This window comes from Aquarana catesbeiana, linkage group LG02, assembly GCF_042186555.1.
Source record: "Aquarana catesbeiana isolate 2022-GZ linkage group LG02, ASM4218655v1, whole genome shotgun sequence".
In the NCBI taxonomy this organism is placed as follows: domain Eukaryota; kingdom Metazoa; phylum Chordata; class Amphibia; order Anura; family Ranidae; genus Aquarana; species Aquarana catesbeiana.
Window position 1 is genome coordinate 503,641,284 of NC_133325.1, and position 26,513 is coordinate 503,667,796.

Consider the following 26,513-nt stretch of genomic DNA (forward strand, 5'->3'; position numbering starts at 1 on the left):
CCACTTTAATTTCTATGGAGGAGCCAGTCACCTAGATATAAACTTACCACACTTATGCGCCCCTTGGAGCAAGGGGATTGGCCTTTTCAGATTTTCATAAATATAATTTGGCAACACAGCTAGTAACAGCAGTAGGATGGCTTAATCCATATAAATGTAATCCTTCTACAATGTTAGAGGCGGCAGTGGTACCTTCCATTGAGGCTCTTCAAGCATTTTTGTTTCAAGGCTTGAAAGCCTCATATAATTTGACTCCCTTAATGGTAACAACTATTAGGGCATGGAGAATCGTTCTAGCTTGTGAAAAATATCCTGGAATGACTATGTCCCAAAATACCCCCTTGTGGGGGAATCCCCAGTTACCCCAATTAAGCTCCATTCAAGATCCAGGTGCCTGGGCTAAATATAAGGTTAAAACTATAGATCAAGTAGTGCAGGGAGGAAATGTGAAACCCTTTGTAAGATTAATGGAACAGTGGAATATTCCAGATAGTTATTTTTTCTGCTATATGCAACTTGCTCACGCCCTTTCTGCTCAATTTCCACAAGGTCTCCCCCAACTTATAGAGTCCAGGCTAGAGCAGGTAGTTAGAACAAAATCAATAAAGAAACCCATATCAGCTACAGTGGGGCAAAAAAGTATTTAGTCAGCCACCAATTGTGCAAGTTCTCCCACTTAAAAAGATGAGAGAGGCCTGTAATTGTCATCATAGGTATACCTCAACTATCATAGACAAAATGTGGAAAAAAAATCCAGAAAATCACATTGTCTGATTTTTGAAAGAATTTATTTGCAAATTATGGTGGAAAATAAGTATTTGGTCAATATCAAAAGTTCATCTCAATACTTTGTTATATATCCTTTGTTGGCAATGAGAGAGGTCAAATGTTTTCTGTAAGTCTTTACAAGGTTGTCACACACTGTTGCTGTTATGTTGGCCCATTCCTACATGCAGATCTCCTCTAGAGCAGTGATGTTTTGGGGCTGTCGCTGGGCAACACGGACTTTCAACTCCCTCCAAAGGTTTTCTATGGGGTTGAGACTGGCTAGGCCACTCCAGGTCCTTGAAATGCTTCTTACGAAGCCACTCCTTCTTTGCCCCGATGGTGTGTTTGGGATCATTGTCATGCTGAAAGACCCAGCCACGTTTCATCTTCAATGCCCTTGCTGATGGGTGGAAGTTTGCACTCAAAATCTCACGATACATGGCCCCATTCATTCTTTTATGTACACGGATCAGTCGTCCTGTTCCCTTTGCAGAGAAACAGCCCCAAAGCATGATGTTGCCACCCCCATGCTTCACATTAGGTATGGTGTTCTTTGGTTGCAACTCAGCATTCTCTCTCCCCCAAACACGACGAGTTGTGTTTCTACCAAACAGTTCTACTTTGGTTTCATCTGACCATATGACATTCTCCCAATCCTCTTCTGGATCATCCAAATGCTCTCTAGCAAACCTCAGATGGGCCCGGACATGTACTGGCTTAAGCAGGGGGACACGTCTGGCACTGCAGGATCTGAGTCCCTGGTGGCGTAGTGTGTTACTGATGGTAGCCTTTGTTACGTTGGTCCCAGCTTTCTGCAGGTCATTCACTAAGTCCCCCTGTGTGGTTCTGGGATTTTTGCTCACCGTTCTTGTGATCATTTTGACCCCACGGGATGAGATCTTGCGTGGAGCCCCAGATCGAGGGAAAATATGAGTGGTCTTGTATGTCTTCCATTTTCTAACTATTGCTTCCACAGTTGATTTCTTCACACTAAGCTGCTTGCCTATTGCAGATTCAGTCTTCCCAGCCTGGTGCAGGTCTACAATTTTGTTTCTGGTGTCCTTCGACAGCTCTTTGGTCTTCACCATAGTGGAGTGTGGAGTGTGACTGTTTGAGGTTGCGGACAGGTGTCTTTTATACTGATAACAAGTTCAAACAGGTGCCATTAATACAGGTAATGAGTGGAGGACAGAGGAGCCTCTTAAAGAAGAAGATACAGGTCTGTAAGAGTCAGAAATCTTGCTTGTTTGTAGGTGACCAAATACTTATTTTCCACCATAATTTGCAAATAAATTGTTTCAAAAATAGGACAATGTGATTGTCTGGATTTGTTTCCACATTTTGTCTCTCATAGTTGAGGTATACCTATGATGACAATTACAGGCCTCTCTAATCTGTTTAAGTGGGAGAACTTGCACAAGTGGTGGCTGACTAAATACTTTTTTGCCCCACTGTATATATACCCACTTTTCGACAGTATCTCTACCGGACATGAGGGAGCTCTGGTCAAGATGGGAGAGGGATATCCCAGAGTTAGAGGAAGAAGATTGGGAAGATTGGGATATATGGGGATTCCCCTTTCAGACATTGGTCTCTTTACGAGATAAACTCATACAATTTAAGATAATACATAGAGCTTATTATACACCATATAGACTACATAAAATAAGTCCATCAAATTCTCAGAACTGCTGGAGATGCGGACAGGTTCCAGGAGATTTTTTTCATGTATTCTGGACCTGCCCGGCTATCGTCATGTTCTGGGCAGGAATCATAGACATGATTGTGGCAGTTACGTCTGTCACTCTAGAACAGAGCGTGGCGATTTTCCTCTTAGGATTAGTGGAAAAAATAGTTATGCAGTGGCAAAGAGAACACAAATAAGCCTATTACTTTTCTATGCGAGAAAGTCAATTGTATTAAACTGGAAAAAAACGGCTCTACCGTCACTAGCCTTTTGGAAATATCTAGTAAATAGTAATTTACCTCTATATAAAGATACATATTGTAACAGAGGAAATCAAAAAAAATATGAGAAAGTTTGGTCTAGTTGGATAGCAGATCCTACAACTGCATCGGAACAGTCTATGAACTAAACAAAAATAAATAGGAATAAGGTAGGGAAGATAGACAGGAGTGAACATGTGGGATGTCTAGAGAGCAATAACATGAAGCAATTTAAGATAAGAAAGCGAGGGGTATACAAACTACACCAAGGTATGAGTTGATTGGGGGAGAATGAGACTCTTGTGGTCATGCAAATGTGGATATAATAAAGTATATGTAGAAGCTCCTGTGTGAGCTCAAAATAGAGTCTGAATGTATATTTTTGTTCTATATGTATTTTGAAAAAAAGCAATAAAGAAATAAAAACAAAACACAAAAAATGTTTTTTTTTTTTTTGTACTGCTTTCTTTAAATCTTATTTCAAATACTTGTATTTACTTTTCCTGTATCTATGCTTTCTCTTTATTTCCTTAAAAACAATAAAGACCTATTGAAAAACAAAATACTTTAAAATTAAATTACACTAAATTGATTGCTATAAAGAACGGCATGTTGTTCTTTCAATTTCCTAACTTTGTTGTGACCTGTATGTGAATGGCCTTCAATTTTTATCTCAAATACATTGGTAATAGTCATTTTATAGGACAAAGTAAATCTTCTGCCACATAAAAAGTCATATTTATTAATGAATTCATATTACAGAAGCAGAACAAATAAATTACATTTATATTTACAAAGACTTAGATAACAATGTTTCATAATGTAATGGATTTCATAACTAGAAATAAAACAGACTTTTAAAAGCAGCTAGTGAGTCTATTTGCTGATGAACTGCCAGACTTGCCTTTGTCCTATGAACTTCATTCTTTAATTCTTTCCCAAGTACTGTAAGTAGAAATACTGTCAGAATGCTTAGCTCATGGTACCAACTGAAGCTAAGCTCTCTATACTACACATAATACCACAATGTTGCCTGACAGACTGAGAGATCTATTTTCAGTTCAAATGCATGTTTTACATTTTGTTACGGAAAAATGTATTGGTACAGGAAAATACAATGCTCATACAGTTCAATTTTAGAAGCACGGTGTTGTTATCACTTTAAACACTGTTATGGTGAAAAACTGTTTACTCTGCCAAATATGTTTCACGTTATATGACCCTCATCAGTGCAAGTCTTAGCCTTCAGAGACTGATGGTATGATACATTTAAAATGAAGCAGATGGGTAAAAGTAGAATCAATGTGTTGTCCCTGCCAGATTATAAGTGCAACACTGCATTTGTGTACAGCATATATGTGCAACAGCTCTGTACAGTCCACTGTGATGGGAGCTAAAGAAAGGCTTGGTTGGGATGGTCTCTGTAGATCCATATGCATTTACAAAACACTACTGTTTAACAAAAAAAAAGTTCTTACACTTTCATACACATTATGTACATGGTACTTTTGTCAGTAAGAAGTACAGTATAGTTGTAAATGTTTTACAAGGAAGTATACGTAGGTAAGTCCCCCCTGTGATGTCCATGATTGGAGATGTTCCTTAAGTCGTGGAACTTTATAGATCTGATGTTGTCTCCTCGGTGAGCTATGAATCCTTTATTGACAAAAACCATTGCCGTATCCTTCAGAAAAATTCCCACGATATTCAATGAATGCTCCCAAAGAGAAAAGAAAAGCAATCTTCTCTGCCTTTATTCTGAAGCAAGATCAGTATGTGGCATTAATACACAAGTAACTGTGTAGCCCTTCTGTTGACAGGAAAAAAACATGCATTAATACATGACACATAACAACAGACTTTAATACCACTTTAAATGATTTTCCAAAGAATTTAAAAGTTCTAACAGTCCTTAACTGTAATACATTCCCTGCATTAAGGTAAAAAACAAACCAACACTAAATATTCACCCCCCCCCCAAACACTTACCTAAATCCAGTCAGTGATCCAGCGCTGTCCAGGCTGCAGCTCTTCTCCCTTCATTTCCTGGTTTCACAGGAAGTCAAAACCTGTGAGGAGAGAGCTGGGGGCATGGCCGAGCTACGCTATGTTAGGCTTTATGTCCTTTATTTTCAATAGGGGATCCTGACAGAATTGCGCATCCTGTTCTACAGTAACAACACTCACTCACTGTACTGTATTTATTGAGGATGCTACTTTTTCACCCTAGGCTGCTTTCCTGATTGGGACTACAAAATCCTTCTTTTCTCCTCATTTCCATTATACAGTGAAGGAATTTTTTGTAGTTCAGAGAAGATAGCTGAGAATAAAATTTGACATATCAGTTCAGTGCACAGGAAGTTACAAAGATACAGGTATCCTTGAAGATAAACTTGTTTTTTTCTATACTTACTGAAAATGTATGCAGAATGAAAAAAAAAAAAATAAATCTACAGTCTAGTAAGCTTCAGTATTATCAATGTTTTGTTCTTGGGTTTAGATCTTTAAAGTAGACATGTGTAATTTGTTTTGTAACAAGTCGAAATACGGCCCAAAGCCTATTGTAGGCGATACGCGTGTAGAAGGGAGAAGCCGAGTCCGTGACATCACACCATCAGAGTGGTGAGCGAGCGGACGTCTTATAATACTGTGATAAGTGATTTATCCTTTTAATCACTTCATTCACTGCATTCACTATATCTGGTGTCCCGTACATAGAAAAATTGAATTATTTTAGAAAAATTGCTAAATACCTTTTCTCATCAGCAGTACTATAGCAGCCTTGTGACTTCTATCAGTGTCCATCTGAGCACTAAAGCTTGTAAGAGGAGTTTTCATTCTACTCTGACTGTCCTATGAGAATGCAAAACCCCTGACCCTCTGTCTGGACAGTGCTGATTGGCCCTGTGCTGATCACATACACTCTCCCCCCAAAAAAACTCTAGCAATACACACCAAACTGAGCATTTACAGCCTGACTCCAAGGCTCAGTACTATCAGGAGATGGATTGGGGACAGTAAAAGAACAAGAGGATCAGCGAAGGCAGCATCAAACAGCCTTTTTACACAGTGCAGAGGATTAACCCCTTAGGTTCCACAGTGAGTATAACAAGCATGCTTATCTGCATATACAGACTGATTTTTACTGTTGTAGGTTTAGTAACATTTTAAGGCAACTGTTTTACCATATAGGAGATATGGGAAATCTACGACATGGAGCCTTCCCTCATTCTACTAAAAAAAAATTGTTTCTGTCTGCGATTCTTTAAATATATTTTTATAAAGACCCTGTAATATATCCTTAAAACAATCCAAACGACTGGTCCCTGAAATATAAGAAGTGTTTTAATTACCTTTCCAATGACCAATGTTGCTTTCCTCTGTTCCAGTGCTGCAATCTCAGTAATGCCGCGTACACACAAGCGGACTTTTCAGCATCAAAGGTCTGACGGACTTTCGACGGGGTTACGACGGACTTTCAAATGACCGAACTTGCCCACACACGAACGGACTAAAGTCCGTTCAAAAGTCCGTTGGTTTTTTGAACGTGATGACATACGAAGGGACTAGAATAAGGAAGTTAATAGCCAGCAGCCAATAGCTGCCCTTGCATCCTTTTTTATCCGTCGGACTAGCATACAGACGAACGGATTTTTCTACTGGACTCGAGTCCATCGGAAAGATTTGAAACGTGTTCCAAATCTAAAGTCCGTCTGATTTTCGACAGAAAAAGTCTGCTGAAGGTCTGATGAAGCCCACACATGGTCGGATTGTCCGACGGATTAACTGCTTCGGACCAGTCTGGTCGAAAATCCACCCGTGTGTACACGGCTTTAGACTTTTTAGCATTTGGCAAACCCAGCAATGTTAGATGCCTGTGTTCCCCAGAGGAAGGAACCATAGTGCATGGCTGTGGAAACAGGCATTCAGCACTACCAAAAGTACTAAACAGTCCTATGGAGTCTGCAATGATGTAAGGCAGGGGTGCCCAACATCTGGCCTGGTATGGCCCAAATCGCGTGTTTCCAACCTTCCATCCCAGAGCACCAGTGCTGAGAATGGAGCCAACGAGAGAGGAAGAATGCGGCTACAGTAAAGAGCAAAGCCGATGCTGCCTGTATAGCGCCGGCTCCTGTTACAGGCAGAGTGATACCATATGCACTATGCCTGGGACAGCAACAGCTGGCACTACCTGCAGGGTGTTTCCTGAAGCGAAGATTGTATTTAAGCCTAGGTTCACACTACTGCGATGCGATGTACTGCAAATTTGATGCATTTTTTTGTCTTTGTGAGGTGCGAATTTGCCTTGCGTTTTGAGGTAGACATGTGTGAATTTACCATGATTTTACCACGATTTTAATGCAAATTTCAGGAGGCAGACAGTGAACAATTTGCAGAGATGTGAACTGCGTGCTGCGAGTTTACTGCAAGTTCAATTGAAGCCTATGAAGATAAAATTTGCACTGCACCATAGAAATTTGCATCGCACTGGCAGTCAACACGCACAGGACCCTTTTTTTTCCTCGCACCAAATTCGCAATTTATGCGCAAACGCATAGATGTGAACCAAAGCCATGGAATACTATGCTTTCTACATTACCTGCGAATCTGTGTGTTCCTAAACGCATCAAACCCACTGTAAATTCACATCAGTGTGAACCCAGGCTAAAGGTCAGTTGTTTTTGTTTTAATTAAAATCACATAGCAATGGGATTCTGTTCTTGTTCTGCACTGGTTACTCTGGGCTGCTTTCAAACTGATCTGCAGGTGCTGTGCAGGGGATCCCATAGACTAGAACGGGCTGTGTTGGTGTCAACTCTGCATATGCAAAGTGGACACGGACCTGCCATCCACCCGCTCCACTTTATAGTGGTCTGTGACCGGTTACCAAGTTGCTTAAAGGGTCTCCACTTACATGAAAAACAAATAGCACATAAAAAAAATAGCACACAAAAAAATAGCGTATGCAATTGCGACACACGTCATATTGTAATTGAATGTTATTAAAAATTACTATTCCTTTTCAATCTGCAGCTCTGTAATTTTCTGTAAAGTGCAATGCAATATGGCTACCTGGAGGTGTTCTGTACACAGAATGTGTACAGAGCACCCCTCAGAAACATAATTCCCTACTTGTGTGATTGGCTCACTTATTTTCCCAGAAGTCTGCACTAAAATACAAGTCAGATTTTTGGCATCGCCTGCAACACAAATGTCATCTTTGGTAAGATACTCCCCATAGGAAATAATATATAAAGGGATGCAGACCCTGCAATTTTCCTCATTAGAGCCCTGATTCTGCAGCAGCTGTTTGATAATTATGAAACCACTCCCATTTGACTCACTGAGAACGGGGGCACAGAGGAACAAACAGTGATTTCTTCAGAATAACTAAAGGTAGGAATCTGCAACAAAGTTTGTTAAAATCCTTGCAATGTACATAGATCACCCAGAGGGGAATGTTCTTTTCTCAACAAAAGTGGATTTACGCTTTAAGTGACCTTGCTCTTCAAAAGGTTTGGCACCCCTGATATAAGGGATGGATGGCAAGAAACAAGGGTCACATGAGAGATGACAATGCTACCTCTTTTAGTGAAAGAACCTGCCATTTGAATTTTTTAGGGAGCTTACAAATCAATGCAAAAACATAGCAATTCAATAAACGAACCTGTAGTGAAAATGTGTTACTTAAAAGGGTTGTAAATCCTTGTGTTGTTTCACCTTAATGCATCCTATGCATTATGGTGAAAAAACACCTTAATGCATCCAATGCATTAAGGTGAAAAAACACCTAGCACTGACCGGCCCCCCAACCCCCTGTTTTACTTACCTGAGCCCCTTCATTCAGTCGACGGAGACACGCTCTCCCTCTCTCCATGGGGTCCCGGCTCTTGATTGGATAGATTGATAATCAGCGCAGCAATTGAATCCCGCTGATGTCTCAGGACTCAGGAGCGCACCCGCAAGCTAACCCCCTCGGGAGAGCGCTTCTCCTAGGGGGTTATCTGATGCGGGGAGGAGCCGCGAGAGCTGCCGGTGGACCCCAGAGGATGGTGTTCAGGGCCACACTGTGCAAAACGAGCTGTGAGTATGTCATGTTTGTTATTAAAAAAAAAAAAAAAAAAATGAAGGTTTACAACCCCTTTAATGTGTAGCATTAGTTTAACAAATTTTGGTCATGAGGATTCTTTAACTAGCTAATCAATGCACAAACATCTTTTTTAATCTTAACATTAGGTTATCATTAACCATCTTTGAATTTGTACAGTAGTAAGAAATTCAGCACTTAAGTATCTATTTAAATGCACAAACTATGATTCTAAACAGTATTACTGTGAAATATATTTCATACTTTCCAGGTGTTTGTGCTCAAATATTGTTCATATATAAGGATGAACAAATTGGTTCACAAAATCAGATATTTACTGATATGTTTACAGAACATGCTACTTGCCATGGATCTGTAATCTGTATGAGTGAACCAATATGTTATTTGTAAACTGGCAAACATTGATAGTGTTTAGCTGTTCTTTGAGTGTCCTCCATTTATGAGAAGGCCATGGTACATCTTGGCCAAAAGCATCTTGCACCTTGGCAGGAGCTAGTAGGGGTTCTCTCTATATTTACTGGCAGAGGGCACAGTGAAATATGGAGTGACATTGCCTGTCCTATGTAACAGCATAGACCTAATAAGAAATTACTATAAAGGTCACCATTGAGGAGAAAGGCATTCTTTAATTATTTGCTACACTAGCCTACCATTTTACCATCAGTGTTGTTAAACCATTATTCTTATCTTTTTTTTAAGTATTCTTTCTCCCAGCTGCAGACTTTTTTGTCTTTTTAATTAAGCTGCCCTTTAATCAGGGGCAAGCTGTTGCTTAAAACTGACATATGGTGAAGTGGAGCTGCAAGGGTTAAATGTCTAGGGTACAAGGAAAAACACCTTTACTTACCCAATCCTTTGCTTCCGCAGGCCCCCTGCAGGCTGCTAGATGAGCCCCTGCAGCATCTTCTCTCCTGTGCTTCAGTGGCTCTCTAACATCAATAGATACCATGCAGAGCCCATAGACCTGCATTGGACATGTGGATGCTGAGGAACAGTGTCCACCAAAGCATAGGGGAGTGAATGGTGCCAGAGGAATGGGGTTCAGGTAAATAAAAATGCTTTCCCACCCCCTAGACCTACATGAGCATTAAACCCTTGTAGTTCCTGGGACAGCCCTACTGCAAAGGAGGATTTTTACTTTCCCCCTGAAGTAGACCTTAACAAAGATCTCCATGATGCACTGGACAGAAGTTTTTTGCTTTGGAATAGTTTTACACAGAATGATTACACAAAGTAATAAGTAGGAGATTGATTGTAAACTGAAATATTGGAGGGGTTTAAAGCCCAAACACATTATTTGGAGGATAAAGAGATCTGCAGGTTAATGAGATATTACTTAACACGTATCTTATTATAAAATAATCTTAACCATAAATACATTCAACTTACAATGAAACATAGTCAGCCAGAATACAGTAGTGCCGTCACATGACTGAGCAGACCCCTGTCTGTCCACTGCCACAGTGTGTGTAATTCGTAGTTTTCGCTGAAGTTGTGATGCCGTTCATGAATGGCCTGAAATGAAAAACAACAAAGTATAATTTTTAGAGTATTAAAAATCTTTATTTCTTTTTAAGGCTACTTTCACACTGGGGCGTGGGGGGCGTTAGCGGTAAAGCACTGCTAGTTTTAGTGACGCTTTACTGCTGTTATAGTGGCTCTTTTTGGCCGCTAGCGGGTGCTTTTAACCTCCGCTAGCGGCTGAGAAAAGGGTTAAAAGCACCCTTGTTGCGCGCTGCCGAAGTGATTTGGCAATGTATACACCGTTCACGCACAGCCCCAAAGATGCTGCTTGCAGGACTTTTTTTCCAGTTCTGCAAGCGCACCGCTCTAGTGTGAAAGCACTCGGGCTTTCACACTGGGGAGGCACTAGAGGCACTTTTCAGGTACTTTACAGGTGTTATTTTTAGCGCTAAACGCCTGAAAAGCTCCTCAGTGTAAAAGGGGTCTAAGACAGGTAAATACACTGTAAAAATTGTGTGAACAGAACTGGTCTTTGTAGTTCTAAAATTCTAAAATCCATTTTTTTTTTTTACCTTAATTCATTCTTTGCATTGTGGAAAATCTCCCCACTAACTATCCTACTTACCCCCTCCCTAAACACTTACCTGACTCCACTCACTGCTTCAGGCTTGTCCCAGCTGCAGCACTGCTCCTCTCACTTCCGGGTCTCACAGGAGACAAGAAACCACAGGCTCCTGCAGCTGTCAGGCAAACTACTGTGAGGAGGGAGCAGGGGCATGGTTTACCGGTGCTGTGTATGTCTATAGACATGCACAGCTTGGCTTGGGAGCATGTGCTTGCTAAGGAGGCACCTAGAGGAAGGTGGAGCAGACAGTGCTGGTGGGGGACTTCCAAAAAGGATGTAAGGGACCACTTTGTGCAATATCACTGCAGAGAACTGGTAAGTATAACATCATTTTTATTTTAATAAAGAAAATAACCTTCAGTATCTATTTAATTGGTTTTGTTTACATAACATATTACAATAGCACACCTTTTGGTATGCTTCAATATCCATTCACATTGTATTTATTGGTCTAAAGTTTGTAGTTAGCACACAATGATAATTTACACCAACAAACTTACATCTTCCATCAATTCCTGCCAGCACTTCCAATGGCACTCACAGGATCCCTTCCAGTATTGCCAATGCTGCTTGCAGAATCCCTACCAGTAATTTTGATGGCACTCACAGGATCTCTGTCAGAACTTTTAATGACACCCATGGAATTCTTACTAAGGCCTCCAGTGCTCACTGAAATTACATGGGAATGTCCTCTGACCCAGAAACATCAGCCCTGGTGTTGTGTCTTCTCATGAGCTACCCCTTGTTTCAAAGATTATAATACATACCCATGAGATTTCCTGACCATTGCTGACTTGGATTGACCTGACTACTCTCTTGTTAGCTACCTGTCTCAACCCCTGCCTACACCTGACTATCTTGTTGATCCCCTAGAGTACAGTCTCAACACTATAGGCTTTTTTGTCCCTGCTCACCCCTTGATTGGGCGATCCTCGGGGTCGTAACCTGTTACCAGCTTGCAGCAAAACTCATCTCCACCATCAAGAGTTCTGGTGTAAACCAGCTGCTGCTTAGACTCTATGCCTCGGTTGAGCCCATATCGCCCTTGTTGGGTAGTCATAACAAACAAATAAACAAATAAATAAAAACTTGTGCTCGGTGAGTCCAGTGTGAAAAAAATTGTGAAAATGAGTGAGAAGATATGAGTGAAAAAAATATGTGAACAACAGCAGCACTCACAACATTGTACACAGCAATAAACCAAAAATAAAATACAAAATGTGTTGCACTGTTGTAACCTTATGCAGAAATCACTATGAATGACTTATTAAGTGACAGCATCAGTGGTATGATAAAATTAACAATTATTAGTATGTGTCCATATAGTCCATAAAAGTGATTCACAAACAAGTGCAGATGTCCTCCAGTTCCTAATTAGTGCAACACCCAGTGCTCCCCATAGGAAATAAGGGCAAATTATCCTCTTACCAGACTCTCAGACCTCTCAAGGTCTGTACTCACATCAGTGAGTTTAACCCCTCACTTCAAGTTTTTCAACCGCCTTGTTGATATCACTGATGGAAATCTCTATATCAACAAATCCTTAGGGAACCTCAGACCAGCCGTGCAGTATATCAATGAGAAAAAAACTCCAATGTATTATAAAAGGTTTAATAAAAAAACTACTTACAAGAGCAATATTAAAACAGGCATTAGGAAACACAACATGCGTCTTACACCCTCAACAGGCGCCACAATGTCACCGTTGCTTCCTTGCCTAGCCTAACGTACGTTTCATCCGAATGGACTTCTTTTGTGAGGCAGTACTTTTTTTATTAAACCTTTTATAATACATTGGATGCTGCACAATTAGTTTTTTCTCTTCTCATTGTCAGGGGTTCCCTAAGGATTTGTTGATATGGTGATTTCCATCAGTGATATTCACAATGCAGTTAAAAAACCTGTTAATTTTATCATACCATTGATGCTGTCACTTAATAAGTCATTCATAGTGATTTATGCATAAGGTTACAACAGTGCAACACATTTTTTGTTTTATAACAAACTAATAAGCTGTGTTCTTTCTGAATACCGTTTAAGATCACAAAGCGGCTTATCATGTTTTTCAGTAAAACATATTTATGTTAAACCATACTGCAAAGTGCAGTAACCAATCAGAATATATGTACACTAGTCTGTCTTCAGTAAAATCAAATGTACTAGATATTTTCAGCGCAATATTTATAATTAAGCACAAATATCTGCAAAGGACAATGAGAGCCTAATTTTGGACACACGGTTGACTTAGTTAAATATATACATGTTTTCAATGTCATTTTGTTTCTTTATCACGTAAATTTACAAATAAATTATTTATGTTTGATTGTGTTTTAGTAAATTCAGTATGCATGCAAATGTATGGCATGCTTAGGTCAATAAGGATGGAATGACGTTTTTTATTAAAAAATCCCTGAAACCGTACACAAATGAAGAATTTTTTTTTACAAATGCGTGTCGCTGCCTTTCACAACAAAAGGCTTTTGTGTAGAAAGCATTTTCATAAAAATGGATTTCTATATTCCACTGTTAGTTTAAAAGCACGATGATGTTGCTGCTCAAAGACCGTCACCTTCACTTCTGCCTCTTACAATGGAATGGCTCATAGGTTGGTATTCTTAGCTATTTATATACTGCTTTTCTGTGCTTTTATTCTGAGACTCATCACTAAGTACTTTGTTTTCTACCATCACTTAAACTCATGTGATCTTAGTTTATTCTATATGGGTAGAATATGTCCCCTCCCAATGCTACAGGCTTACATGGCAATATATAAATTACTTGCGCTAGAAAATATATTTTCTAAAATCACAACTGTATTTGTCTTGGTTTTGAAGTTGCATTTTAAGATATATTGACTAATAAATGATTTCTAATAAATTATGCTGCTTATTATTGCTGGATTAAAAAACAATTATTATTGGGCATATTTGTCCACATTTTAAAATATTTTCCAAAATGCAAAATATCAGTGGGCACCAGGAAATATGGTTCACTTACGAAAGGAATAGAAATTCACTTTGCTTAGTGAATGGATCATTATTGTGAACATCACTTCATTTCAGTCACGTGCAAGCAAAAATCTTGTTCTTTTAATTTCCATTGAACAAAAATTGGGTATTCAATATCAACTCAGCTTCATCTTATTTACATTTACTAAGTGAATATCTTTTATTCATAGTAAATTAACCCCAGCACTTTCAAAAGAAAAAAATCTATTCTTGGCAGGTATGTACTATATTAGTGTCCATATCTAAGGTGTCAGAATTAGAGGGGGCAACACCAATCCCAAACTTTACAAATTGTGATAACTTTTCCCCAATTTTCCAAGGGATGCAGGAGATGTAGAGCAGAGCCATAAGGCACTTCATTGATCAGGAAACATTAAATAGACTGTTTTATGTACTTATTCCACAACTCAGACAACCCCCCCCCCCCCCCACACATCTACAGAATGTACATAGTTACATAGTTATGCCCCGTACACACAGTCGGATTTTCCGACGGAAAATGTGTGATAGGACCTTGTTGTCAGAAATTCCGACCGTGTGTAGGCTCCATCACACATTTTCCATCGGATTTTCCGACACACAAAGTTTGAGAGCAGGATATAAAATTTTCCGACAACAAAATCCGTTGTTGGAAATTCCGATTGTGTGTACACAAATCCGACGGACAAAGTGCCACGCATGCTCAGAATAAATAAAGAGATGAAAGCTATTGGCCACTGCCCCGTTTATAGTCCCGACAGACGTGTTTTACATCACTGCATTTAGAACGATTGGATTTTCCGACAACTTTGTGTGACCGTGTGTATGCAAGACAACTTTGAGCCAACATCCGTCGGAAAAAATCCTAGGATTTTGTTGTCGGAATGTCCGAACAAAGTCCGACCGTGTGTACAGGGCATTAGTCAGGTTGAAAAAAGACACAAGTCACAAGTTCAACCAAAACAAAATAAAAAATAATACAATCCCATATACACAATCCTTCACCCACAGTTGACGCAGAGGAAGTTGAAAAACCCCAGCACAGCATGCTCCAATTTGCTATAGCAGAGGAAACAATTCCTTCCTGATCCCCCGAGATGCAATCGGATTTTCCCTGGATCAACTTTACCTATAAATGTTAGTACCCAGTTATATTATGTACATTTAGGAAATAATCCAGGCCAATCTACTGAGCTTGCCAGAGCCACCTCTGGAGGGAGTCTATTCCACTTTTTCACAGCTCTTACTGTGAAGAAACCTTTCCGTATTTGGAGATGAAATCTTTTTTCGTCTAGACATAAAGAGTGCCCACTTGTCCTCTGTGATGACCTTAAAGTGAATGACTCAACACCAAGTTAACTATATGGACAACTTATGTATTTGCGCATGTTGATCATGTCCCCCCTTAATCTCCTCTTCTCAAGAGAGAATAAATTCAGTTCCTCTAATCTTTCCTCATACCAGAGTTCCTCCATGCCTCATATCAGTTTGGTTGCCCTTCTCTGCACTTTCTCCAGTTCCCCAATATCCCTTTTGAGAACTTGTGCCCAAAATTGAACTGCATATTCCAGATTAGTCTATACCTCTCCTAATACAAGAAAGGATTTTGCTCGCTTTAGAAACCGCATCTTGGCATTGCATGCTATGATTGAGCTTATGATCTACCAAAACCCCCAGATCCTTCTCCATTGATTCCCCCAGTTGTACTCCCCCTAGTATGTATGATGCATGCATATTCTTAGCCCCCAAGTGTATAACTTTACATTTATCAACATTAAACCTCATTTGCCACTTAGTTGCCCAATTAGACAGTGCATTAGACAGTGCATTGAGGTTGGCTTGTAAATAGGAGACATCCTGTAAGGACATTATTCCACTGCATGGCTTAGTGTCATCTGCAAAGACAGAAATGTTACTTTTAATCCCAGACCCTATATCATTTATAAAGATTATAACAAAATAAGGGTTCCAGCACTGAAGCTTGGGGTACACCACTGTCTAAATATTTCTGGACCATATCACTTTTGAGCCATTGTGGATCATTTGGGGCTGTGTCACTACCACCCCCATTATGGACATGAGCTCCCCCATGCTACTTTGCATACACAGAGCTGAAGAAAGTATTTTAAAAAATTGCCTTTTCTTTGTCCCCAGTCACCTACTTTAGATTATTTTGTAAAGGGCCTAAATGCCCAGACCTGACCTTTTTACTATTAATATATTTTAAGAATTTTAAGAATTTTTTGGGGTTTGTCCTACTATCTTTTGCAATCTGTCATTCATTTTGAATTTTTGCGTCCTTGATTTCTTTTTGATGTAGACCATTAGCACCTTACATGGACTGATAACTGCATTCCAAATTACAGTCCTTAGAATGATTGCCACCTACACATATAGCACAGCCATAAAGCAATGTAAGTTGTATAAATGTGGTGCTTATAAAATAATATTATTTACAAATGCGGTGATATATATGTAAGGAATCATCCAGGAAAACAGGGTGTATGCACACAGGAAACAATTGAACTGAACAGTAACAGAGTTAGATTGTCCCCCCTCCCTACATTCACACTGGACTTTTAACAAATATCCCTAGGTACACTTAAATCATCACCTCTGCCAACCAGACCACAGTGATCCCAGCTTCTGTCCTCGGTTATCTATAGAGAATTCTGTGCTCAGGCGCAGTGTGCACTCACACTAAAGCAAACCTCTTCCAAGTGGTCATGGGCACAGTACACTTACCTGTTGATTCTAGTGATCAGCCCTCATTACTTGTAATACTAAGACTATCACCTTGGTGAACACCCAAGATGTTTAGGGACTTGACCTAGAAGGCAGACAGGGTCCCAATCTGGTAGCGTAGGAGTCCTACAGCAACTCATAGTAAATATTGATGTGCTGGGTAAAACTGTCCGTACATGTCCTTTATGTCCACAGAAGTCAGAAAGACTTCCTGATGCAGGGAATGGAAAAACATATCTTAGGACCAGCCTCTTGTGTGGCACCCAGAGCAGTTAGCCCAACACAATTTAATTTAGTCTGTGTCAGTTGTGTGTGTCAGTTCTTGGGGCCTGTTTGGACTAATGAAGTGTTACTGAGGAGTTTGAGGGGGTCAGGGGTCCACTTGCAGAGGCATCCAGAACAATATAATGTGGGTCAGATATGCTTCAGATGAAAGACAATAGCCCATCAGATGCAGTGAAGTTTTTGATCCCTCCCACTTATCATAAGCCCCACCCCTTATAGAATCCACCCACTCCATTCCATGTATTCCACTTTCTTCCACCCATAGTGTCAGGAGTATTTAGCTCAGCATCACAGGACAGAGTATACAGCTCAGCATCACAGAACAGAGTATACAGCCCCAGCATCTCAGGACAGAGTATACAGCTCAGCATCACAGAACAGAGTATACAGCCCCAGCATCACAGGACAGAGTATACAGCCCCTGCATCAAAGGACAGAGTATACAGCTCAGCATCACAGGACAGATTACAGGACAGAGAATACTGCCCCAGCATCACATGACAGAGTATACAGCTCAGCATCACAGGACGGAGTATACAGCCCCAGCATCACAGGACAGAGTATACAGCTTAGCATCACAGGACATAGTACATACCTCCCAACTTTAGAACTTGAGAATGAGGGACACTTGAGGCTGATGTAAACATGCGGCATGTCACACCAAAAAGTGGGTGAGGCCAGACTGTTAACAGTGGAAGGTGCTTAAGGAGCATGGTTAAACAAAACAAATTCCCCTTACCACCATCCCTCTCCCCATTACACAGCACCCCTTCCTCAACACACAGAGGTTATTTGTTTTATTTGTTTAGGGTGGAGAGGCAGGGAGGGGTTTATTGTTTAGGGTGGAGAGGCAGAGAGAGGGGGGTTATTGTTTAGGGTGGAGAAGTGGGGAGGGGGTTATTGTTTAGGGTGGATCGGAGGGGAGGAGGTTATTGTTTAGGGTGGAGAGGTGGGGGGTTATTGTTTAGGGTGGAGAGGAGGGTTATTGTTTAAGGTGGAGAGGCAGGGAGGAAGTTATTGGTTAGGATGGAGATGAGGGGAGAAGGGTTATTGTTTCGGGTGGAGAGGTGGGGAGGGGTTATTGTTTAAGGTGGAGAGGCAGGGAGGAAGTTATTGGTTAGGATGCAGATGAGGGGAGAAGGGTTATTGTTTCGGGTGGAGAGGTGGGGAGGGGTTATTGTTTAGGGTGGAGAGGTGGGGGGAGTTTATTGTTTAGGGTGGAGAGGTGGGGAGGAGGGTTATTGTTTAGGGTGGAGAGGTGGGGAGGGGGTTATTGTTTAGGGTGGAGAGGTGGGGAGGGGGGTTATTGTTTAGGGTGGACAGGTGGTGAGGGGGTTATTGTTTAGGGTGGAGAGGTGGGTTATTGTTTAGGGTGGAGAGGTGGGTTATTGTTTAGGGTGGAGAGGTGGGGAGGAGGTTATTGTTTAGGATGGAGTGGTGGGGACGAGGTTATTGTTTAGGGAGGAGAGGTGGGGAGGAGGTTATTGTTTAGTGTAGAGAGGTGAGGAGGAAGTTATTGTTTAGGGTGGAGAGGCAAGGAGGGGGGTTTGTTGGGTTTGTTTAGGATGGAGAGGTGGTTTATTTTTTAGGGTGGAGAGGTGGAAAGGAGGTTATTGTTTAGGGTGGAGTGGAGGAGACGAGGTTATTTTTTAGGGTGGCGAAGCAGGGAGGGGGTTTTAGGGTGGAGAGGTGGGGAGGGGGTTATTGTTTAGGGTGGAGAGGTGGGGAGGAGGGTTATTGTTTAGGGTGGAGAGGTGGTTTATTTTTTAGGGTGGAGAGGTAGAAAGGAGGTTATTGTTTAGGGTGGAGTGGTGGGGACGAGGTTATTTTTTAGGGTGGTGAGGCAGGGAGGGGGTTTTAGGGTGGAGAGGCGGGGAGGGGGTTATTGTTCAGGGTGGAGAGGGGGGTTTGTTTAGGATGGAGAGGTGGGTTATTGTTTAGGGTGGAGAGGTGGGGAGGGGGTTATTGTTTAGGGTGGAGAGGTGGGGAGGGGGTTATTGTTTAGGGTGGAGAGGCAGGGAGGGGAGGGGCTGTTTTAGGGTGGAGAGGCAGAGAGGGGGGACTGTTTTAGGGTGCAGAGGCAGGGGGGTGGGCATTTTAGGGTGGAGAGACGGGAAGGGGGGTTATTGTTTAGAGTGGAGAGGCAGGGAAGGGGGTTTGTTTACAGGGAAACTGGAAGTGACGCCATAGTCCTGAAAAAGCACCACCCAGTTGCCCTCCGGTCCAAATCACTGAAGAGTGGAAGTGTTTGCGGGCGCATTGCTTGCGCCCTGAATGCGCACTAAAGATGGGCAAATCAGCTTCCCATAGACCGCCGTGTGTCCGGCGCCTGGTCACTCTTAACCACTAACCAACCAGCCGCCGCAGTTAATTGCGGCAGGTTGGCTCGGCTGGGCAAAACGCCATAGCTGTACATCAACCTTTAAGACGTGAAAGCAAGCGCGTGTCCTCAGAGCCGATGCGCGTGCCCGGCGGGCGCGATGACCGCTGGGCACCCGCGATCGCTCACGTAAACACACAAATCCCTGTTCTCTCTAGGGAGGGGAGAGAGATCGTGTTTTCATACTAAGTATGAACACTGATCTCTCTTCTCCCCTAGTCAGTCCCATCCCCCCTACAGTTAGAACACACCCAGGGAAAACAGTTAACCCCTTGATCGCCCCCTAGTGTTAACCCCTTCCCTGCCAATGTAATTTATACAGTAATCAATGGCTATTTTTAGCTCTGATCGTTGTATAAATGTCAATGGTCCCAAAATAGTGTAAAAAGAGTCCGTTTCGACCGCTGCAATATCGCAGTCCCGATAAAAATCGCAGATCACCGCTATTACTAGTAAAAAAAAATAATAATAATACAAATGACATAAATCTATCCCCTATTTTGTAGATGCTATAACTTTTGCGCAAACCAATCACTATACGTTTATCGCAAATTTTTTTTACCAAAAATATGTAGAAGAAAACATATTGGCCTAAACTGAGGAAAAAAAAATTTTTTTTTAAATGTGGGATATTTATTATAGCAAAAACTACAAAATATTGTGTTTTTTTCAAAATTGTTGCTATTTTTTTGTTAATAGCATAAAAAATAAAAAACGCAGAGGTAGTCAAATACCACCAAAAGAAAGCCATATTTGTGGGGAAAAAAAGGACATAAATTTTGTCTGGGTACAATGTCGCACAACTGCGCAATTGTCAGTTAAAGCGACGCAGTGCTGAATCGCAAAAAATGGCCTGGTCAGGAAGGGGGCAAATCCTTCTGGGGATGAAGTGGTTAAAGTGACCTTTTTTTTGCCAAAAGCTTGGTGGGGCAGTGCCTGATCGCCCCCTGTGGACGGGCCACCACTGATCAGATGACAAGACCCAAAGTGCCAAAAAAGAAATCCAGGTTCCAAGAAGCACTTACTGATCCAACTGAGTGTAGGGACAAGCCCTAGTACTTTAAATCAACAGGGCCAGAAGGTTTTGTGGTGACTATCACTACAGGAGGCCAGGGGTTACAAGTCAGTGGAGAGGTAATATGAAATATTTTCCTAACAAACTTCATGTATCTCTCACTATTAAAACTATGTTAAACGCTGCAGGTAACAGCAAAAAAGTTATTATAACACAGGTAATGTTAGACTATGCCTGATATAGAATTTTGAGATAATGTTTAGAAGGCATTCTAAAAACCATTACATATGGGTTACCCACCTTCTTGAAGTGAACTTGGGACAGGCTAAGAACATTCAAGTGTTTTATTTTAACAAACAGTAAGTACTGTGGAATCGTATTTCATCATCAGTACAGTAAGAAGTACTGCATCAGTAGGCAGTACAGAAACACACACAAACACACCTGCTCCACCTCCCAGCAGTGACTTGGCAGCCTTCTAATCTCTAATATAAACACAAAGCAGGTGTTCTGAGAGGAAGTAGCCGAGTCCCTGGGAGAACAAGGTGAAGGATTTCAGTTTAAAGGCTTAGTAGTTTAATGTGCATGCAAGTGGCAACTATTTCCTGTCACTGGCAGTAATGCCACATACACACGAGGGGACTTTTCGATGGACTAGGTCCAATAGTCTTTCCGACGGATTCGTATGTGATGACGTACAACCGGACTAAAATAAGGAAGTTGATAGCCAGTACCCAATAGCTGCCCTAGCGTCGGTTTTAGTCCGTCCGACTAGCATACAGATGAGAGGATTTTTCGACGGGACTCGAGTCCGTTGGAAAGATTTGAAACATGTTTTATTTCTAGGTCCATCGGACTTTTGGGGAAAAAAAGTCTGCTGGAGCCCACACACGATCGAATTGTCCGACTGAGTCCAGTCCGCCAGACCAAGTCTGCCAGAAAGTCTGCTCGTGTGTATGCGGCATTAGAATCACTTTATTAGCAATACAAAGGTTGAGGATTACAGATTATCTCCCTAAGAAGTATAAATTAATTTGAGTTTAAGAATTTTATGACACTGATAAAAAAAAAAATGGCTAAGAAATATAAACATTTGAGAACACTGGGGAACAATAGAATGGAACAATAGAACTAAAATTTTCTAAGTTCCTTTTCTATTGCATCTAACAAAATTGCTTTAGTCTTGGGAGGTGCAGGCCATACAGAATTTTGATATAATATTGCATAACTTACTGTTTTTTGTGACCTTTCTTCATCAGAACATGTTCTGAGCAGGATATTGGCTTTCCTTTCTCATAGGTTTCACCTGAGCTTCCATTTGCCACATATAAATTAGTAGGAACTGAAAACTTATCAGTCTTAGCAGTTACATTTGATAAGTCCAAGGGTTTGCACTGAGGGATTTCCATGCATAGGATATCATGTTCTAAGTTAGACTTCTTCGTGCTGTTCTTCTTGGCTGTGCTTTCTTTAACAGAAGTCTGAGCACTGATCTTTTTTGAAAGGATCTTTGGAGAGCTGGATTCCTTTATGGGAGTTTTCTGAGAAGTTGGACTTGCTTGAGGAGGAGGCTTTTGAGTGGTGTTAGTTGTAACATTAACTGGTGAAGTTATCTTTTTGCAAGATGTATTTGCAGATGGTGTTTCGTGTAAGCTATGTCCTTTAGTTTTCTCAGAAGGTGGCAATGTGAGATCAAGAGATTGAGAAATGCTTTTAGGTTTCTGTTGCTGGTTGTCCTTTGAATGTGAATCAGATTGTGTTGGTCTACTCAGAGTTGTAGATTTTGTAGCCTGACTAGCACGTGGCTTGACCATTGTTGGGGAGTGATCATTGTTTATGGAAGCAGCTTGATTTATTTCTGAAAGTGTATTGTGCACTGGACTGGTCTGTGTAGCACTATTTTGTTTTATATTCCTGAGGTATTTTTTGGGAGGGTCACTTTGCACCCCTTGATTTGACTTGGGAAGAACATGGCCTTGAGTTGGTTTATGGTGAGATGAATTATCATTAGCCCTCTTGTTTTGCTCAAGATGACTCTGGTGGAAATCCACTGAACTGGTATCTTTTGAAAAGTTATCACATACATCATTTGTTGCTTTTATTGTATCAGGATTGTTCTTATCATGGCAAAGGTTACATAGACTCTTTGTCTCTGTACTCCCAGTAGACAGTTTGTTGGCTGCATGGACAAGGAAGCTATCCTTGTCATATAGGCTTCCGTCCTGAGAAGTGCTGATGATTGGGGTTGATGGTCTTGTAGCATCATATACTTTGATAGCGGGCACTCCAATCTTTACCTCAGAAGGAGATCCACAGCTTTGCTGACTGTTATGCATATGCATTTTTTTCATGTGATAAACAACTGTTGCTGCATTGAATGCTTGCTGCAAAAAAAGATAACAAACTATTACTGATTTTATATTTAGATTTATTGCATCTCACTCAATAAATGCAGAAATTTTCCTTCTCTTGAGTATGCCACTGCATGCTACAGTGATGATATTTTTCTGCAAAATAAATTTGATTTATTTTTATATAAAGTAGAATTACTGGTCTTTACTTGCAAGTGAGCAGATAAAGCATAGATTGTTGTTAGAGCCTGATGGTGTAAATTATATATTTTTTGAAACAAGGAGCCTTTTTTTTTTTCTTAAGAACATGTGTACAGTAAGCATGGATATAGGACTCTGTATATGGAAATTCTCTATTTATTTATTTCTTTTCTTTGGTTGAACTAGATGGACTTGACTAATTATCCAACATTATACAAAAATGTGCAAACCACTTACTCTCCATTTGCTTTTAGCAAAGTTCTTCTTAATCTGGATGCTTATTGAATGATAAATATCTCGACGGAGAGCAGTGTTCCCAGCAATCCTGTAAAAAGAAAAACACCAGTTGCTTAGTCCTGTAGTGAATGAGAAACGAAATATAACCAAATAAAATAACTAAAACAAAGCAGCTTTCCTTTGACTGGTATTATAGTCGCCTTTTTTAATTTGTATTAACACATACTGTATGCTGCAGGGACTGTGGCGACTTTGTGAGTTGGCATATTTCTGCAGTTTAAACCATTTAACCTCTTTATTAGCAATATAAACTGACAGGGATTCTAACTCTTCTACACTGTAGCTATCCCACTGGATATCACATGAGATAAAATACTGCATGGCTTCATGAGGTAAATACTGCGTATTTTGGAAAAATACCTCATGCAGTGTTTTAGAAGCATTTTTTAGTGAATGGCCAAAATATTTTTGGAAAACGCAATGCGTTATTTTACCGCATTGCTTAAAGGGATAGATACCACTTCATGAATGGAGTCCACTGTGTCAAATTATTTTTATTAGTATCTGAATAAGTACAAAAAGCATGCACAACACAATATGGGCCAAATTATATTTTTATAATGCTTGGGACTAAAACAGACATAAGGCTGAATCATTTTCAGTTCAGTGTAAAGAATGATATATGCTACAGGGTAATCCTGCTTTATTTTCCTAAAGGGTGGCTTAAAGAAGAAAAAAATGCTGTTTCAACAACTGAAAATGTTGTTTGACTGTCACTTTGATCATCTAGCTCCACTACTGAAAGTTACTTGCCTGTAAAAAGTATGTATGCCAGGAGATCCGACTTGCTGTATATAAGTATCTGTAACTTACTGATCAGATATTTTCATGGCAGCCTAGGGACTGGCATGCTTCGAGAGGGGTAGTAATGAAAGCACATATCGTTAATCAATCATGGCACCTTCCCTTAAAGTGTGCTTTATAGTTTTAAATATGTAAGGAGTAGATGTTTTTGGTTAGAATCCTCAGGACACTGGCCAATTGATACCACACTGTTATCGCTTTGCCTTTTTTTTTTTCCTTGTCAAAAGAAGTTTATTGAGTATACAATGTTATAAAGATACATAAAGTAAGTTTACAAGGATCTATAAAGTAAGCTCATTGTTTTACAGTAGGGTTTATATAGGTAAATATCATGAAATTTCAAATATTAAACATTGGGTTCACGTAAACCTAAATTAAAGATATATATCATTTCCTTAGTTACTTTTGTAGGTATTTAAATGATTTATACCTACTATACATATTGTTTACAAGTAGAGTGTATATTGGTCAAATAAATTCTGATAATGAGCTTTAATCGTAAGGAAAAGGAAAGAGAAAGAAGAAAAAGGGTTGAAAGGTAGAGGTATGGTCCACAAGGTTGTCCCGCTCGTCAGTTTATTATTCTTTTTAGTTCTCTTTGAAGCCTTAGAATGGGTGTCTCTGTAAGTCATTTAATCTGTTACCATGGCAACAGGACAGAGTCATTGAAGTTTGACAGGAACTGTTGTTTTATCCAAGGATGCCAAAGTTTTTCAAATTTTGGAATTTGATTTTGATCGATGGCTACCATCTTAGCATGGGACATTGTATTATTCATTCTGTGAATGGTTTCTGCTAGTACCAATGTAGGAGATTTCCATGCCTTGGCCACTGTTTGTTTTGCAGCCGTTATTAGTTGGATCATAAGTTTGAATTGAGAGAGTGTTAACCATTCCGGTTTTAGATTAAGTAAAGTTAAATATGGATCTGGTTGTATTATTTTTTAAAATATTTTAGATGCAATCACGAAGACTTCCTTCCAGAAGGTTTGGATTACTGGGCACGTCCACCATATGTGTAAATATGTGCCTATTTCTGGGCATCCTCGAAAACAAAGAGCTGAGGTATTAGGTGAATATTTTGCCACTCTAGCGGGTACAAGGTACCAGCGAGTTAGGACTTTATAATTTGTCTCCAGTGCTAAGATGTTGGGTGAAGATGACTTAGATGTGAGCCATATGTTAGACCAGTCTGTGTCTTCTAAAGTTCGTCCCAGGTGCTTTGCCTTTTTTTTTAAAGCAAAATGTAACATAGCGACTTTAATATAAGCTATTGTAGCTGTCAGAGGAATTGACTACAATGGCTTTCTCCATCTCCTTCCTATGCAAACAACATTTTGAATTGCAGTCACAACACCGCAAGTTCCTCACCACCCCAAATGGTGGGCTAGCCAGGAAGAAATTTAACAATTATATAATTGAGAATGAGCGCGATAAGAGCCGGATGTGGGCGAGGACGGATCGCTAGAGATGTGAGGCGGCAGCTCGGCGTCCCTCCAGCCGTGATGAAGACGACGCGCTCACGGAGCCAACACTAGCCGCCCCCCCCCCTCTCGTCCCGGCGCGCTGTGACCACCACGAGGAGCACGCGGCCAATATCCTCCCGTTTGCCTCCCTCTCCTTCAGCATCCTCCCCAGCTTCTGAGACCGAGGGTGGAGAGGAGGGCGGTGGAGACGGCGCGGCGGCTCGCGGAGACGGCGGTGGTAGCAAGAGAGGAGTACGGCCGGGTCTGCGGCTGGGGACGCCGTCATACCCCCCGTCCCAGAGAGAGAGAAACCAGCTCTTAGGAAGAGATCTCTGTCAGTGTGGAAACCACTGAAAGAGTCGCTGAAGTGCACGTAGCAGGAATCGAAGATTTCAACTGAGAAGCAAGTAAGTGGGAATCTGAGCACTGCGGGAAGCATCCAGGAGATGTAAAGAGCCAGGAAGGGTAAGACTCTGCAAAATACTAAATCCACGAGGAGGGTAAGTGACTGTCACAATGAGATTTACAGCTGGCTGGATGTCTTTACCCCCCCATCCCTGAAAAGAGTGGGCCTTAAGTCACGATGCTATTGGCTATAACTCACAACATTAAGTGTCTGTAAACATAGTACAAAAATTATCTAATCAGCGCTCAACAACTAGTACTAACCAGGATATAACTGAAGGAAGGGTAGATGGGAAAGGCGGGAGGCGTGATAGACGACCTCACAACGACGTTGGTACTCCCAGAGCCCGTCACAGTCGATAAACACCCGGGATCATAACGCAGGGTTGGAATTAGTGGCACACGTCCTCGAGTTGACGAACATACCCTCTAGTCTCTTGATTTTTTGTCACTGTCTTGAAGTTTAAGCACTACTAGCCTAGCAGTAGACCACTAGGACTGAAAACCCAGGTTCACTGTGAATGCCATTCCGGGGTAACTCTTGAGGACTCCCTCACTGTCAGGGTCAGCATATCTTAGCGGCCTACCCCTTTGAGGGGCCGGAAGAAATAGGGAAATGAGGGGCAAGTCAGCCAGAGGGAATACGGTAAATCCACCCAGGACTA

General features: G+C 41.0%; 1 protein-coding gene across 5 annotated transcripts in view; it reads right to left on the reverse strand.

Annotated features, from left to right (window-relative positions):
* Nucleotides 1-3,457: 3,457 nt before the first annotated feature.
* The window catches only part of CAMK1G (calcium/calmodulin dependent protein kinase IG), a 109,643-nt gene continuing 86,587 nt past the window's right edge, over nt 3,458-26,513 (reverse strand). For 4 of the 5 annotated variants that reach the window (XM_073615766.1, XM_073615767.1, XM_073615768.1 and 1 more), the window contains 4 exons: nt 23,115-23,202; nt 21,559-22,709; nt 10,214-10,339; nt 3,458-4,525 (listed from right to left, as the gene is read on the reverse strand). In XM_073615766.1, the coding sequence (XP_073471867.1) occupies nt 10,249-10,339; nt 21,559-22,709; nt 23,115-23,202 (1,330 nt within the window). In that variant the 3' untranslated portion in view covers nt 3,458-4,525; nt 10,214-10,248. The remainder of the gene's footprint in view (nt 4,526-10,213; nt 10,340-21,558; nt 22,710-23,114; nt 23,203-26,513) is intronic. The other variant, XM_073615769.1, reaches the window with a different exon arrangement.